Source organism: Schistocerca americana, chromosome 1, assembly GCF_021461395.2.
Source record: "Schistocerca americana isolate TAMUIC-IGC-003095 chromosome 1, iqSchAmer2.1, whole genome shotgun sequence".
Lineage (NCBI taxonomy): Eukaryota > Metazoa > Arthropoda > Insecta > Orthoptera > Acrididae > Schistocerca > Schistocerca americana.
The window spans coordinates 257,324,596-257,340,819 of NC_060119.1; the positions used below are offsets into that span (position 1 = coordinate 257,324,596).

General features: G+C 44.3%; 1 protein-coding gene across 1 annotated transcript in view; it reads left to right on the plus strand.

The window, feature by feature from the left end:
- Positions 1-15,825, plus strand: part of LOC124624685 (esterase FE4-like) — a 96,843-nt gene extending 81,018 nt beyond the window's left edge. The window contains exons 8-11 of the mRNA XM_047149121.1: positions 3,701-3,876; positions 10,338-10,467; positions 13,116-13,248; positions 15,553-15,825. Coding sequence (XP_047005077.1) covers positions 3,701-3,876; positions 10,338-10,467; positions 13,116-13,248; positions 15,553-15,715 — 602 coding nt within the window. The 3' untranslated portion in view covers positions 15,716-15,825. The remainder of the gene's footprint in view (positions 1-3,700; positions 3,877-10,337; positions 10,468-13,115; positions 13,249-15,552) is intronic.
- The last annotated feature ends 399 nt before the right edge of the window (positions 15,826-16,224 follow it).

A 16,224-nucleotide genomic window follows, 5' to 3' on the forward strand; every position in this document is an offset into this window, starting at 1 on the left:
CAACTGCACATACGGTTCACGTCCACGCTGTCGCGGCATGCTACCAGTGTTAAAGACTGCGATGGAGCTCCGTATGCCACGGCAAACTGGCTGACACTGACGGCGGCGGTGCACAAATGCTGCACAGCTAGCGCCATTCGACGGCCAACACCGCGGTTCCTGGTGTGTCCGCTGTGCCGTGCGTGTGATCATTGCTTGTACAGCCCTCTCGCAGTGTCCGGAGCAAGTATGGTGGGTCTGACACACCGGTGTCAATGTGTTCTTTTTTCCATTTCCAGGAGTATATATATATATATATATATATATATATATATATATATATATATATATATATATATGAACCTATTTGTTGTTTGTTGATCTAATACTATAATTTTTATCTATCAAACTTCCTTCCTTTATTAAATCAGCCTTGTGTTGAAGTTCGACGATGTTTTACATCAACTCATGCTTCCTTTTCGTCAAGTTGTACAATAATTTCCTTCCTTCTCAATTTTTTCGTTAAGTGTACAATATGAATCAGACTAAATTTAGAAGGTTGTTTGGAAGTAATGTCTAAGTGTTTTTGTGCGTGGTACTCATGCTCTCCATGATTCTTCAGAGGGTAGTAATAGAATTATGATTTATTCCGTGATGTGGCTACCTGTTTTTCTATGAAAATAAATTCACGACAGTGAACAGCCCTGTAATATGCAGTGACCAGAACGTACAACGTCAAACAAAGAGTAATGCAATAATCATCATATACAAAAGCACTGTGATGTGGTTGCCGTCGCTGTGGGAAAGGCTCAACACACTGAGGTGACAGAAGTCATGGGATACCTCCTAACATTTGGTCGGACCTCCTTTCGTCCAACGTAGTGCAGCATCTCGACGTGGTATGGGCTCTAGAAGTCGTTGGAAGTATCCTACAGAAATACTAAGTCATGCTGCTCAACAGCCGTCCATAATTGCGAAAGTTTTGCGGTGCTGGGTTTTGTATACGAACTCACCTCTTGATTATCTCCCATAAATATTCGATGGAGTTCACGTCGGGCGATCTGGGTGCCCAAATCAGTCTCTTGAACTGTCCAGAATGTTCTTCAACTCAGTCGCGAACGATTGTGGCTCGGTGACATGTCGTTTTGGAACATGAAGCGTTCAGATGTGTGTGAATTCCTAAGGGTTCCTAGACTTACACACACTACTTAAACTAACTTCAACTTATGCTAGGTACAACACACACACACCCATGCCCGAGGGAGGGCTCGAATCTCCGGCGGGAGGGGCCGCGCAATCCGTGATATGGCGCCTCAAACCGAGCGGCCACTCCGCGCTGCGGAACATGACGTCCATGAATGGTTGCAAATAGTCTGCAAGTAGCTGAACAAAACCATTTCCAGTCCATAACTTCGTGGGGACTGCGCCACAATCGAACCTTACCAACAGCTCTTACCAACTGAAAGTGGAACTCATCTGGTCAGGCCACAATTTTCCAATTATCTGGGGTCCAACCGATACGGTCACGAGCCTAAGAGGAGAGCTGCAGGCGATATCGTGCTGTTGGCAAAGGCACCCGCACTGTTCTAACGGATAACGTTCGTCGTACGTCCCATTTTGGTTTTTGCGGTTATTTCACACAGTGTTGCTTGTCTGTCAGCAGTGACACCTGTACGCAACTGCCACTGCTCTCGGTCGCTAAGTGAAGGCCGACGGCCACTGCTTGAAACTTGGTATCCCCGGCCCACTCTTGCCATTGTGACTCTCGGAACATTGAATTCCCTAACGATTTCCGAAATGGGATTTCCATGCGTGTAGCTCGATCTGCCATTCTGCATTCAAAGTCTGCTAATTCCCGTCGTACTGCTATAATCATGTTGAAAATCTTTTCACTTAAATCACCTGAGTATAAATAACAGCTCCACAAATAGACTGTCCCCTTATACCTTGTGTGCGCGATACTAGCGCCACCTGTATATATGCATGTCGCAATCCGACAACTTTTCTCACCTCAGTCGATAGCGCTGTATAACCGCTCTGCCACTACATTCAGTGAACCCATACACGAAGTGCGTATTGACCAGCTCTTCAACACTGTTTACGTACAACCAACACTGCCGAAAAATAAAGAACCCGAGCAGTACAGACTTCATGCTTGAGGGCTAAAACTTAACTTGGAATCAGAGATGCAAGCAGAAAGTGCCGACAGTGAGAGAGACAAGTTTGTTTACAACAGGTCACACCATCGGCAGTAGTGGCCGTGCTGTTCTGGGCGCTACAGTCTGGAGCCGAGCGACCGCTACGGTCGCAGGTTCGAATCCTGCCTCGGGCATGGATGTGTGTGATGTCCTTAGGTTAGTTAGGTTTAATTAGTTCTAACAAGGGAACCTCCCCATCGCACCCCGTTCAGATTTAGTTATAAGTTGGCACAGTGGATAGGCCTTGAAAAACTGAACTCAGATCAATCGAGAAAACAGGAAGAAGTTGTGTGGAACTATGAAAAAAATTACTAAAATATACAAACTGAGTAGTCCATGCGATGATAAGCAACATCAAGGAGAATGGGAGGCAAGGAGCCCCGTGGTCCCGTGGTTAGCGAGAGCAGCTACGGAACGAAAGGTCCTAGGTTTAATTCTTCCCTCTAGCGAAAAGATTAACTTTTTATTTTCAGTTTATGTGACAAACTCTTATGTTTTCATCACTTTTTTTGGGAGTGATTATCTCATCCACAAGAAAACCTAAATCGGACAAGGTAGAAGAATCTTTTTACCCATTCGCTAAGCGTACAAGTTACGTGGGTCGACAACATATTCCTGTCATGTGACGCACATGCCGTTACCAGTGTCGTATAGGTATAGAATATATCAGATGTGTTTTCCTGTGGAGGAATCGGTTGACATATGACCTTACGATCAAATGTTTTCGGTTCCCATTGGAGAGGCACGTCCTTTCATCTACTATTCGCACGGTTTTGCGGTGCGGTCGCAAAGGACAGACACTAAACTTATTACAGTGAACAGAGACGTCAATGAACGAACGGACAGATCATAACTTTTCGAAAATAAAGAAAGTAAAATTATCAGTCGACGGAAGACTTGAACCCAGGACCTCTAGTTCCACGGCTACTCACGCTAACCACGGGACCACGGCGCTCGTGAGTTCACGTTATCCTTGATGCTGTCTATATTGCGCATGGACTACTCAGTTTGTATATTTTAGTAGTTTTTTTCATAGTTCCACACAACTTCTTCCTGTTTTCTCGATTGATCTGCGTTCAGTTTTTCAAGGCCTATCCACTGTGTCAACTTATAACTAAATTTGAGGGGGGTGCGATGGGGAGGTTCCCCTGTAAGTTCTAGGCGACTGATGACCTCAGATGTTAAGTCACATAGTGCTCAGAGCCACTTGAACCATTTTTGAACAAGTCACACTGGTCATACAGTCAACATTGGCATCGTTGTTTCGACATTTTCAGTTTAATGCAGGTACCAGAATAAATTATGGTAAGAAATGAAACGAAACCAATTTACTCTTTATCGAACGACCGGAGACCACTGCTCTCCTGTAGCAAAAAATACTTAGAAAATTTCCCTGAACAACCTCTTAAATTTTGTCCTTCGAGTTAGGGTCCACCCTGCTTCCTATTCTGTGTTTAGTTGTTGCTGTCTTGTCTAGAGTGAAGTGTGTTTTGGCGAGCCGAACGCTTCTGTTTTTCTGGCAGACGTGCTGGACGAGGGGACGGTGAACCAGCTGAATAACGATTTCGAGGGTGCCATCGACTTCCAGCTGCGGCTGCCGGATGCGGAGTCGAAGCAGGCGGCCGCGGAGGTCATCAGACCCTTCTACTTCGGCAACGTCTCCACCATCACCGCCGACGACGCTGTGCCCTACGCCGCCGTAAGTAGCCCGCTACCTCACAGTGAAGTCCTAACAATACGATAAGGTGACAACACCGTATGGATAGTGATAAGCGCATCTTCAGATGGCGGTAGTGGCGCGTACACTAGGTATAAAAGGGAAATGTATTGCCGGAGCTGTCATTTGAACGAAGTTGGCTCATTTCCAAAGGGTCTTCCGATTGGAATTAACGGACTTTGAACGCAGAATGTAAGTTGGAAGTAGATGCGTGGGACGTTACATTTTGGAAATCGTTAGGAAATTCGATATTCAGAAATCCACAGTGTCAAGCAGTGCCGAAAATATCAGATTTCAGGGATTGCTTTTCGTCATGGACAACGCAGTGGCCGACGACCTTCACTTAACGGCTGAGAGCATCGACATTTGTGTACGGTTGTCAGTAAGCATCTGCATTTGCGTACAGTTTTCAGTACTAACAGACAAGCTACGAGGGTGGGTCAAATGAAAACCTTAAATTTATAATAACAAATCGAAATTTCGCGCCGTTATCCTGTAAGTTGGTAAGCGTGCTACAAACAGCGTGCAGAATGGCATGTAGGTGGCAGCATAGTGCAGATGCACACATACCGTCGCAGTATCAGTATGAAGATGGCCGTCCCACTTGCGACTTGCACCAGGGAATAACAGCGTTCTGTTATTCGGTTTTTGCGTAGTGAAGGTGCGAAACCTACTGAAATTGATCGACGAATGAAGGTTCAGTACGGTGATGCATGATTGTCACAGCAGCAGGACTACGAATGGAGTAGGAAGTTCGCAAATGGTGTGACTTCAGTGGAAGATGCTCCTCGTCCAGGTCAGGCACAACGAGCTGTGACTCCACAGAACATGCAGCAGTTGAGGCCATAGTGAAGGAAAACCACCGAGTGACACTGAATGACATTGCAGCATGTTTACAGATTAGTCATCGGTCAGCACACCACTTTGTGCATGATGTGCTGCAGTTTCACAAAGTGTCTACAAGATGGGTGCCACGGCAGCTGAAATGAGAGAACGACGTGTTGATGCTTGTGAAGAACTTCTTCGGCGCTTTGACAGAGAAGACGATGGCTTGCTTGGAAGAATAGTTGCTCGGGACGAAACCTGGGCTCACTTCCACCAACCGGAAACGAAGAGAGCGAGCAAGGAATGGCGCCACTCCCCATCACCAAAACCAAAGAAGTTTCGAACAGAGCCATCAGCAGGGAAGGTTACGCTCACTATCTTATGGGACGAAAAAGGCGTCGTTTTGGAGCAGTACATGCCTGGAGGGACCACTGTCTCCAGTGCATCATGCACAGATCTCCTAAAAAATCATCTGCGGCCTGCAATCAAATCAAAGCGACGTGGATTGCTGTTAACAGGTGTCTTTTTGCAACATGACAATGCAAGGCCGCACACTGCCCGTATAACAGTTGTAAGAATCACAGACCTGCATTTTGAGTGTCTTCCTCATCCACCATACTCACCAGACCTTGCCCCAAGTGATTTCCATATGTTTGGACCACTCAAAGACGCAATGGGAGGAAAGAAGTTCCGTTCTGATGAAGACGTACGCCACGTGGTGCATGAGTGGTTGCGCGGACTACCAAAAGAATTTTTTTCTGGCGGAATTTATGCACTTTGAAAGCGTTGGAGGACTTGCATTGAGCCTGGGGGAGATTATGTTGAAAAGTGATACAGCTTTGTACCATTTCTGCACAATAAGTAATATTTAAAAAATATTTAAATTTTTTATTTGACTCACCCTCGTCCATTGCGTGAAATAACCGCAGAAATCAGTGGGGGCGTACGACCAACAAATTTAGTGCTAATGGGCTGTGGCAGCAGACGACCTACGCGAGCACCTTTGCTACCAGCACGACATCACCTGTAGCGCGTCTCTCGGACCCGTGATCGTGTCGTTTGGAACCCGACTTCAGTTGGTAAGAGCTGATGGTAGGGTTCGAGTATGGCGCAGACCCCACGAAGCCATGGAGTAAAACTTGAGTTAAACAGACAATTTCAATTTTTCGATAAATACTGTTTGTTTTCTAGTAACAAGCAGGAGGACAAAAATGCTCCTTAGATTACGCTTCCAGTCTCTGGCGTAATCTAACAAGACATAGATCGCGTACGCAAACAAAACGGTCGCAATGAGGTAACGCCCAATAGGAATGCAACGCATTTAATTTACAGGTAACATGATTATGGTCTTAATTGATTAAGGCTGCTAGGAAATCTACCATAGTCTACACTTACTTATGACATTCTGCGGTATTTTTACAAATATATTTATATGTATGAATTAGGGTGTCGTTATTGGCTCCTTGCTCTTCCCGTTGCTCTGCTATGCTACTAGTCATCCTAAGTAATGGTCATCAGCCTTGCTTTCACATACGATACATGAATAAACTTCTTACGTCTCCAAAGTCTATAATTAAAACATCTGAAGCTATCTAAATCACTTTCAGGAAAGATTCGAGGTTCGACCATCGGAGAAGAATACATACATCTCTAGTAATTCACACACCACTTCCAACTGGTCATCAGCAACACTCCAGCGATCACCACAACAACGAAACCAAAATACAGTTCAGACTCAACAGGAAAATAGCCACGCAAAAACATCACTCTCAAATTTTCATGGCCCAGAGGCCACACGAGTTCTACACATCACGAGAGCTGCAGGCGATTTCGCGACTGCGAGAACGGAAAATTTATGCCTTTCAGCCAGTCCGAATCAACAGAAGAATCTACGAATTTACTCTAGTCACTTCCTGCTGCTGTCCTGGCAGGACTTCTAAAAGTATCTCTGCAATTGGTGTCGCAAAAAATCGGTCACCGTGGGGAAATTGCTCGACCTCGATCTAGCTACATAAACTCCACCATTTAGGATGATTAGTGACAGGTAAACGTATCAATTCCAGCCCGAAGAAGAGGTTCTTTTCCCATAAATCGATCTGTCGAAGACCACAAGTGTAAAAATCACACAAACGCGGCCAACAAATGATATATTACAGAAGTTGATTGCCCGTATGGATTCTCTGTTCATTGTTCGATTATGAGATAATCTTCATCCACTCAAACGTCCTTAGTATTTATGCTTGCTTCAGTGAAGGAATTACACTGCTCAAAAGAATTATGAGACCATGAATTTGGGCGTCTGTCATACTCCACGGAGTAATAATTGAAGACTGCACATCTTACCGTATTATATCTATATCATTCAAAATTTAAGTACACAACGAAGCATTATTATATCCTCATCCATTTGTGTAACAAGACGTGAAATTTCTAGCATGGGTCGAAAACAAAGTGGAAACATTCATTCATCTCGTATCTTGGGTGCTTTTCATTCGACTTTGGGAACTTCAATAATTTGTATGCCCTCCGTGAGCATTTAACACAGCTTGATACCTATTTAGTATAAGCCTGTGAGGTCACCCTGTAGTATCCGTTCCCATTCTTCAGTGAGACTCCTTTAGAGTTCTTGGAGAGTCTGTGGAGGTAAAGGACGACCACCAACATGCTTTTCAAGCAAGTCCCACACATGCTCGGTGGAGTTCAGGACGAGTCTTGCCGTAAGCTATTCCATTACTTCAATGTCCATGCTTCGCAATACATCCCCGGTGACGCACGCCACATGTGCCATGACAGTAACGTGCATGAGAAGGAATTCTGGGCCACCACAGTATATAGCAGCCACCAAATGGTTGAACAAGATCAATGTGCTGCCTCTTGGTAGGACGACCAAGGAAAACGACAAGAGCCGTGATTCTGTAACGCATAATACAGCCGATGGACTGCGAATTGCTTTAGCCGTTGCATACAGCGAAAGCAAAGATCTGAAGCTATGCAGTAAAGCCACAGGTACCGTCTGCATCAAAATATTCATTCATGGCCCCCCACATTATCATAGAATCCTGGGCGATTCTGTTGATTTACTCGACAACATCGCTCACCACGGCGTCACCACATACTAACACGGCCATTAGTTTGTGTCAGAGGGAATCTAGACTCGTCTGTGAGTAACAGGTATCGCCAATTGAGAAGTTGCCTGTTAACACGGGAATGGTAGAACCAAGGCGTGGTGCGAGGTGCTGTCGCATCAAGTGTAGTACTCGAATAGGATGTCAGTGTCATAAGGCTCTCTCACCAACCTGTTCCTTACAGTAACATCGAAAACGTAAGCGCCATTGGCACCTCCTGAGGTAGTCTTGCAGTGCTCTAGTGGTAGCTACATGATACCGCTACGCAGAGATGGGCAGATATCAGTCTTCACGTGTTGTAATGCGTGGGTGACCTTGTTTAACCCGCTCGTAACTCACCTGTCTCACTATCGCGTTGACAGATGGAGAGAGATCGGCATCTGCAGCAACAAGACGGAAAATCAATCCTTCTTGGATCAAGCAGATTGTCCTTGAAACTTTCGCTGCATTAAGAAGTCGCACTACATGTGCTCAATTGAATACAATGTCCATAAGCGACAACTGCCGTCTGTGTACCTCACCAGAACACAGTGTTTCACCGATAATTAAATCCTTCTGAGGGATCACCTGATTCTGTAACGCATAACACAGTCGGTAGATGGCGAATGGCTTTATTTGTTGCATACAGTGTAACGCATAACACAGCCGATGGATGGCGAATTGCTTTAGTTGTTGCACACCGGACATTGATACAGGCGTCCCCATAATTCTTTTGAGCGATCTAGTTCCCACATGCAACCCCACCATGTTTCGTCGTCACGTTTCATTGTTGCTGAGGTTTGGTTTGATTCATATTTCGTAAATGTGTTAGATTCCATACTGCTGTTCAAGTTAGTTGTGCATAACTAAGCATATCTGTATGCTCCTAAGTCTGTGTTTACGATCACACCAGACATTTTTTTTTCCAGAATCGTCTTTAGCCGCTATAGGTCGATGTCAAACTGTACACGCTGTCCCTGCCGTTGTCCTGACAGTGTCTTCTCAGAGTCAAGTTTCACTGCATCGCAAAAACGCCCAAGCCTTTTCCTCCTTTCCCTGAATGCTGCCTTGTTCTTCAGCTTTATGAAGGACATCAAAAAGCACTACAAAAATTTCACGAAGTGAATAAAAGCAAAAGGGGGAAAGGGTACATTGTACTAGATTTGTTGATGACACTGTGTGTGTTGTAGACTCCGAAAAAGAATTGAACAGAATGTTGCAAGTCCTATTAGACACTCTTAAACTATGGAAATTGGAAGGGAACAAACGGAAAAAAGTAATGATAAGCTAGAAAATATGGCAGAAATTAAACCGAATACAAAAATTTATGACCTCAGAACTGAGCAGATGAAACAATTCTGTTATCTCGGTAGTATAATGACAGATTGTTAATGGAAATTGAGTGAACGATAGTCCTGGCAAAGCAGGCATTTGTGAGTAAGAAAAACATTTTAATCAGCAAACATATCAACGCCGATGTCGGAAAATTCTGACCAAAATCACTTATACGGTGTACTCTCCTCTATGGAAGGGAAAGTTTGAGTCTGGGTAAATTGGAAAGGAATCGAAGCTGCTGAAATGTGGATATGGTGAAAATTGACAGGAACGTGCTGGATGAAAAAAAAAAAAACCTGAAAGTCTTGAGGGAAGTCAACGAAGAGAGCAGATTACTAACGGAAATCCAAACCAGAAAAATAAATTTACTGGACATGTTATCAGACACAATATATTTATCGTTAATATTCTTGAAGGAAACTTTCTGGGAAAGAAACGAAAAAGAAGGCCTAGGATAAAGTATTTGCAAGGCATCGAGAAGAAGATAAGATGTGACAACCACATGGCACTTAAACGAACAGACAATGACAGAAGAGAGTGGCTGCATCATCAAGGCATTAGCCTTTATAATATGTATGTACATCAACAAATTACTCTTTAGCATCCTGAAAAGTTTACTGAAACAAAATCACACATCCAGTCGTCCGTATCCATTGAAGTTACTGTCTCTCTGTATAGGATACTTTATAAGACTTCTGTCTGCTATTTTCTAATGACAACATTAATTATATGCCCAAATTCATACAGCCCATGATATCGTCTAGGTAGAAGGTTTTTAATCACTGTAAATTTTGCAGACGACGTTATATTTCTACCTAAAGAAGGATGTGGTGGATCGTCTGATAACGTCTATAGTGCCTTTGGATCGAAATTAATGAAGCGATAATTTTGTAATTGCACCAGTAGTTAAATCATGATACTCGTAGAATGATAACACTATTAATGTAGGTATGCAATTTCACTCACTGTAAAGCACGTGGAAGAAGTTACTTCTGTAGCTAAAGTTGGAGATGGATGCAGAATATTTTCTAGTAAGGTGTATGGCATCGTTGTATCGAAATAAATGATCGTGAAAAGTTTTGTGTTTCGCTTTTTGGAATGGAAAACATGAGAGGAAATTAATGACATGTGTGCCGCAGTACATTAACGGTTATTTATATTGTATTGCACTTTCGGTAGATGATGACAGATCTGAACAACGGTGAGCCAGCGGACACTACGGTGCATCTTATCAGCTCCAGCAACACCTACCCCGTTTTCTACTACCAATACGACTACTCCGGCAGCAGTCCAGACCTTGGTCTCCCTGGTAAGTACTCTGCTTTCGCTAATGAGATATTATGTTGTTGTGTAAACATCATCATTATCCATCACAATTACTTTATGGGACTAAGAACACAGTATACATCGTGGCTCAGAATGAGGCCGTTTTCCTTCAGTTTAAGAAGGCGTTTGAAACTGCTCCGCACTGTTGGTTACTGAAGAAAATAAGAACTTACGACACATAAGGACAGCTTTGTGACTGAAGTGAACAATTCATAACAACTGAAATACACCATGTCGTTCTAAACGGGAAAAAATTTTCATATATTTGCTGATGTTTGACCATTCTCCAATGGAGTGTGATAAGGCCGTTCATGATTATAAATGGCATAAATTGCTCAGTGAATGATATCGTACGTTCCAAGAGGCTGTTCCCGGACGATGCAGTTGTCTGTAGGAAGACTGTAGCGAAATGCAGGATGACTTACAGACGACTGTTGATTGACACAGGCACTTATCGTTGATTTCAACGTAAATAAATGTAACATATTGAGCTTAAATAGGCCACAAAATTCACTGCTGTTCGATTACACTGTTGGGGACAAATCATCTCCATCTCTCTGTCCATTTCCTCATACTCCTCTGTCCACCTCCTCCTGCCGCTCTCACTGTTAATTTTCTCTGTCTCCTTTCTCTGTATATCTCCTCTTCCTCCCTGTCCCTGTCCATCACTTCCTCTGCCCATCTCTGTTCATCTCTTGCTATTTCCTTCATCCATCTGCTACATTCCCCACTGCCTATCTCCTCCTCCCCCTGTACCTCCTCCTCCCCCTGTACCTCCTCCTCCCCTCTACCTCCTTCACCCCCTCTACCTCCTCCTCACCCTCTACCTCCTCCTCCTCCTCCCCATCTCCTCCTCCCCCTCTACCACCTCCTCCCCCTCTACCTCCTCCCCCCTCTACCTCCCCCTCCCCCTTTACCACCTCATCCCCCTCTACCTCACCCTCCCCCTTCTACCTCCCCCTCCCCCTCATCACCCCTCTACCTCCCCCTCACCCTCCCCCTCTACCTCCTCCTCCCCCTTTAACTCCTCCTCCCCCACTACATCCTACTCCCACTCTACCTCCTCCTCCCCCTTCTACCTCTTCCCCCTCTACCTCCTCATCCCCCTCTTCCCCCCTCTACCTCCTCCTCCCTCTCTACCACCTCATCCCCCCTCTACCTCCTCCTCCCCCTTCTACCTTCTCCCCCCTCTACCTCCCCCTCCCCCTCATCACCCTTCCTCCTCCCCCTCTACCTCCTCCTCCCCCTCTACCTCCTCCTTCCTCTCTACCACCTCATCCCCCCTCTACCTCCTCCTCCCCCTTCTACCTTCTCCCCCCTCTACCTCCCCCTCCCCCTCATCACCCCTCCTCCTCCCCCTCTACCTCCTCCTCCCCCTCTACCTCCTCCTCCCCCTTCTACCTCCTCCTCCCTCTACCTCCTCCTCCCTCTCTACCTCCTCATCCCCCTCTTCCTCCTCCTCCCCCCTCTCTCTCCTCCCCCCCTCTATCTCCTCTGCACTCCCTATGTCCTACCTCCTCTCTCTGGCTGTCTCCTCCTTTTCCCATTCTTTGTACAGTGCCTCCTCTTCCTCTTCTCTACCTCTTTCCCCTCCCTTTCTCAGCCAATCTCCTCTTCCTTTCTTTGTCCATCTACTGTCCCCTCTACGTGTGTCCACTCCTTCCCCTGCCATCTCTCCAGTTCCTCCCTTCTTTCTTCACTTACGTTAATAGAATGTTGTGGTTCTTACCCCCATAGTATTTCTTTCCACTTAGTTTATGGTAAGTATGGTTCAAATATGTAAAGTGGCTTAGGAGGAGGTATGAACCATACAGACGTACATATATACACACACTTTTTGTATGATTGGATAGAAATAGTGGAGACCGACGCGTTTCGTCAGGGGGTCGTTTAGCTGGCGACCGAACGTTACTGATATACTTCAACGAATTCCAGTGGCAGACACCACAAAGAAATTTACTGTTGAAATTCGAAGAATAGTCGAGTAACATATTAATTCATCCCATGAATGTTTCGCAAAGTGACCACAAGGAGAAAATCAATGGGATTGGAGCTCGTACAGAAGGGTTGCCGACATTCTTGATCACGTTCAGCAGTACAGCTGGTATTAATGTTACAGATAAATGAAAACCACTTCAGTTGTGTTATTACACATCTGTTGTATTACTACTGGCTTCATTCATTGAACATCTTCATGCTGCCAATTTGTGCTAAAATCATGACAAAGTAAGACCAGATCATTTGTGTCATGACTTTAGCACAAATCGGCAACCTGATTATCATGAACGAGACTGGTTGTAACACGATGAATGGGAAATAGTACCGCTGAGGGTGTTTGCATTAACCATTAACATTACCGACATTTATTTTTCCCATGCGCCATTTGCGAACCGTATTGGGCAGAGGGGAAAAGATACTGATGACGAAAGAACCCTCCACTGCACACCGTAATGTGGTTTCGAATACAGATGTAGTTGCCCACTAGATTTTCGTAACATATTGACCATACGGCCTCCGATTCGCAAAGTTTTGCTTGTTATATTATGACATGTTGTACGCAGATATTTAGTCTGTTAACAGCAGCCGTCATTCCATAGACTATGTTAAGACTAAGTCTCTTCTTCACTTTAGGGGCACCGCATATGGCCGACCTGGACTCGCTCTTCAAAACCGCTGGACCTGGACAGAATCTGGACCCGGCCTCAGACGAGCAGAAAGTCCGCAACGTCATGGTCAAGCTCTGGACTAACTTCGCCAAGTACATGTGAGTATTTACTTTACACATTATCTTAAGCTGCATGTCTTTCTAATAACTCAGCTTGTATGCCCACTGCGCCAAATTATCGTTGCGTACGTCTGCTTATTTTATATATCAGTCATGCTGTCTATAAATTTGGCCAATTTACATTCGTTGGTTAGCTAACATATTTTGACAGTTACGTATTTATGCTCTCCATTCCCTCGACTTTATGTCGATTTTAGTACTTGCTTTTCAGATAAAGGGACTTTTACACGCCCAGATAATCGAACAGACTTGCCTGTAGAGACAGTGTTTGTACAGACAAATCGTTGTGTCTGAATGAATCACCGGCTGAAAAATTTGTCTCTGTTCCTGTCTGTTTGGCCTGTGCGAAATCTAGCGGCTCTTGACTTTAGTACGTCATATGAGGCACGACATGTTTCCGGAATGATGTCGTTCAAGCTACGAAAGTGATAAAATAGTAGAATATATCAGATAGTTATCCGAATGGGACAGAAATTGGTAGGTGCGATGTAAATGCACAGACGAATGAATCATTACAGTTTTAGAAAAATCGGATGAGTAAGAGAAAGAGTTTCACAAACTGAGGAAGCCAATAACGTTCCGGTCCACCTCTGGCCTTTATGCAAGTAGTTATTCGGCTTGGCACTGATCGACAGAGTTATTTGATGTCTTCCTGATGCCTATCGTGCGAAAATTGTCCAGCTAGCACCTTGGATCATCAAAGCCCTCGATATGGTTATAGGGCCCATAATGTCGCACACTTTTTCAATTGGAAAGAGATCCGGCGACCTTGCTGGCCAACATAGTATTTAGCAAGTTTGAAGACAAGCAGTAGAAACTATCACCACGTGCGGGCGCGGGCATCATTTTGCTGAAAGGCCAGGGTGGCTTGCCATATAGTGTAACAAAACGGGGCGTAGAATATCGTCGACGTACCTCAATAAGGTTGCAGTGGAGGACAACCAAAGCGCTCCAGCTACGAGAAGAAATTGCACCCCAGACAATCACTCTTGGTCGTCAGATTGCATGGTATGTAACAGTCAGGTTGATATCGCACTGCAGTCTGGGGAGTCTCCAAACAAGTCCTCGCTCCTCATCGAGGCTCGGGTCAAAGCGGGACTCATCAAGGAAGAGAATTCTACTCTAAATACGGACGTTCCAAGCTAAAACGTGTGTGGAGACAACCCGGACAGTTCTGAGATACCATCCTTACTGTCGCCGCCATACGGCGCGACAGCTGGGAGTTAGGGTCTGGGATAGCATTCCATTTCATAGCAGGATATGTTTGGTTGTCATCTGCAGCATCTTTACAGCACAGCGGTACGTCGATGATATTCTATGCCCAGTTTTGTTGCCCTTCATGGGAAGCCATCCCGGGCTTACATTTCAGCATTTCAACCACACACGGCGAGAGTTTCTGCTGCTTGTCTTCATGCTCCACTTACCCTCCATTGACCAGCGAGGTCACCGGATGTCTCCTCCCAAATTGAGAAACTTTTGAGCTTTATGGATAGGGCCCTATAACCATCTCGAGGGTTTGACGATCTAACGCGCAAATTGGACAGAATCTGGCACGATATCCCTCAGGAGAAATTCCTCAATTTTTAATGCCCTTTTCTAGAGTAAAATATCCGATTTTACTGAAATTATACACATTTCTTTGTCTGCACGTGTACATCATATCCACCGATTTCCTTCATATTCAGATAATTCCTTTGTCGTGTGTGCCTTCTTTTATTGCAGCAACACATGTTATCAGTATTTAGATCCTTCAAGACATGAAGTTGAGAAATCGCGTTTTATAAACCACTCTTTGTCCGTCCTCTCCATACTGATATTTTTCTTCCTATAACTTCCTCAACGATAGCACTAGACAGAGTGGTGGTCATATAACCAATTTCAATTAATTTTGCAGTGGCCAGAAAATATTCTGTACTCTCGTACTAGAGACTCAGTACAGTGAAAAAACTGCAATGTGACTGAAAGGTGCAAATGCGAACAGCATGAAGTTTAGTCGAGACTTGTGTTTATCTGTGTGTTTCTTCGTCACTTCGGCGTGTTTATTAACGATAACTGTCTAGCACATTTGTATCAGTAACAGACGTGTCATTTTGATTACGGTGGCTTTAATGTAAGGCTCGTTGTTGGTTGTATCTAAAGGGAGTAAATACAAAAGTGTACGCTAATCACCCACTCGAATAAATCTACTATTACGTGTATGTGTATGACGGAACATTTGATGTTCCCCGTTCCTCAAAAATCACTCAATACTATATATAATCGAACGAAATGTGTTGTTGACAGGAACCCCACCCCTGAGGACGATCCAGTGATAGAGGGAGGTTGGCCGCGTTTCAACTCGACCACGCAATGCTACCTCAACATCAACGTCAACACGACACTTGAACAACACAGAATGGCTGAGCGGATGGACTTCCTCCATTCAGTGATCCCACCCTATTATTGACGTTTCATGTGTGTTTAAAAATGCTCCCTCGCTCATATACTTGAGTCTGTAAGTTAACGTACACATTTTTTGTATAAAATTGTGTAACTGAAATAAAACAAAAAATTGAAGACTGAGTTATGTTGCTTTAAGAAGATGGCTCCAACCTTGGCAGCGCCCGCATATGTGTATATATAATTTGAGCACATATGTGTACACATGTAAAAAAACCAATTTACTTGCAGAAATGTGGATTCAATACTACGAATGGATATCCCGAAACGACATCCACATCCATCGACCACAGTTACACTATAAATTACTCTTAAAAATTCATAAATTACTCCAAAATATAGTCATTAATTCCAATCCTGGCAAATTTAGACCAAATTTAATCTCAAAAAATTTGTATCATGTATGTCAACAACTTTTGTTATCCTGTGCAGTAAGCCAAACTGTTACTTTCATATGAGGTGTGTCACACTTTTTGTATCTTTCGTTTCTTACACATTATTGTCGTATCCAGTTTT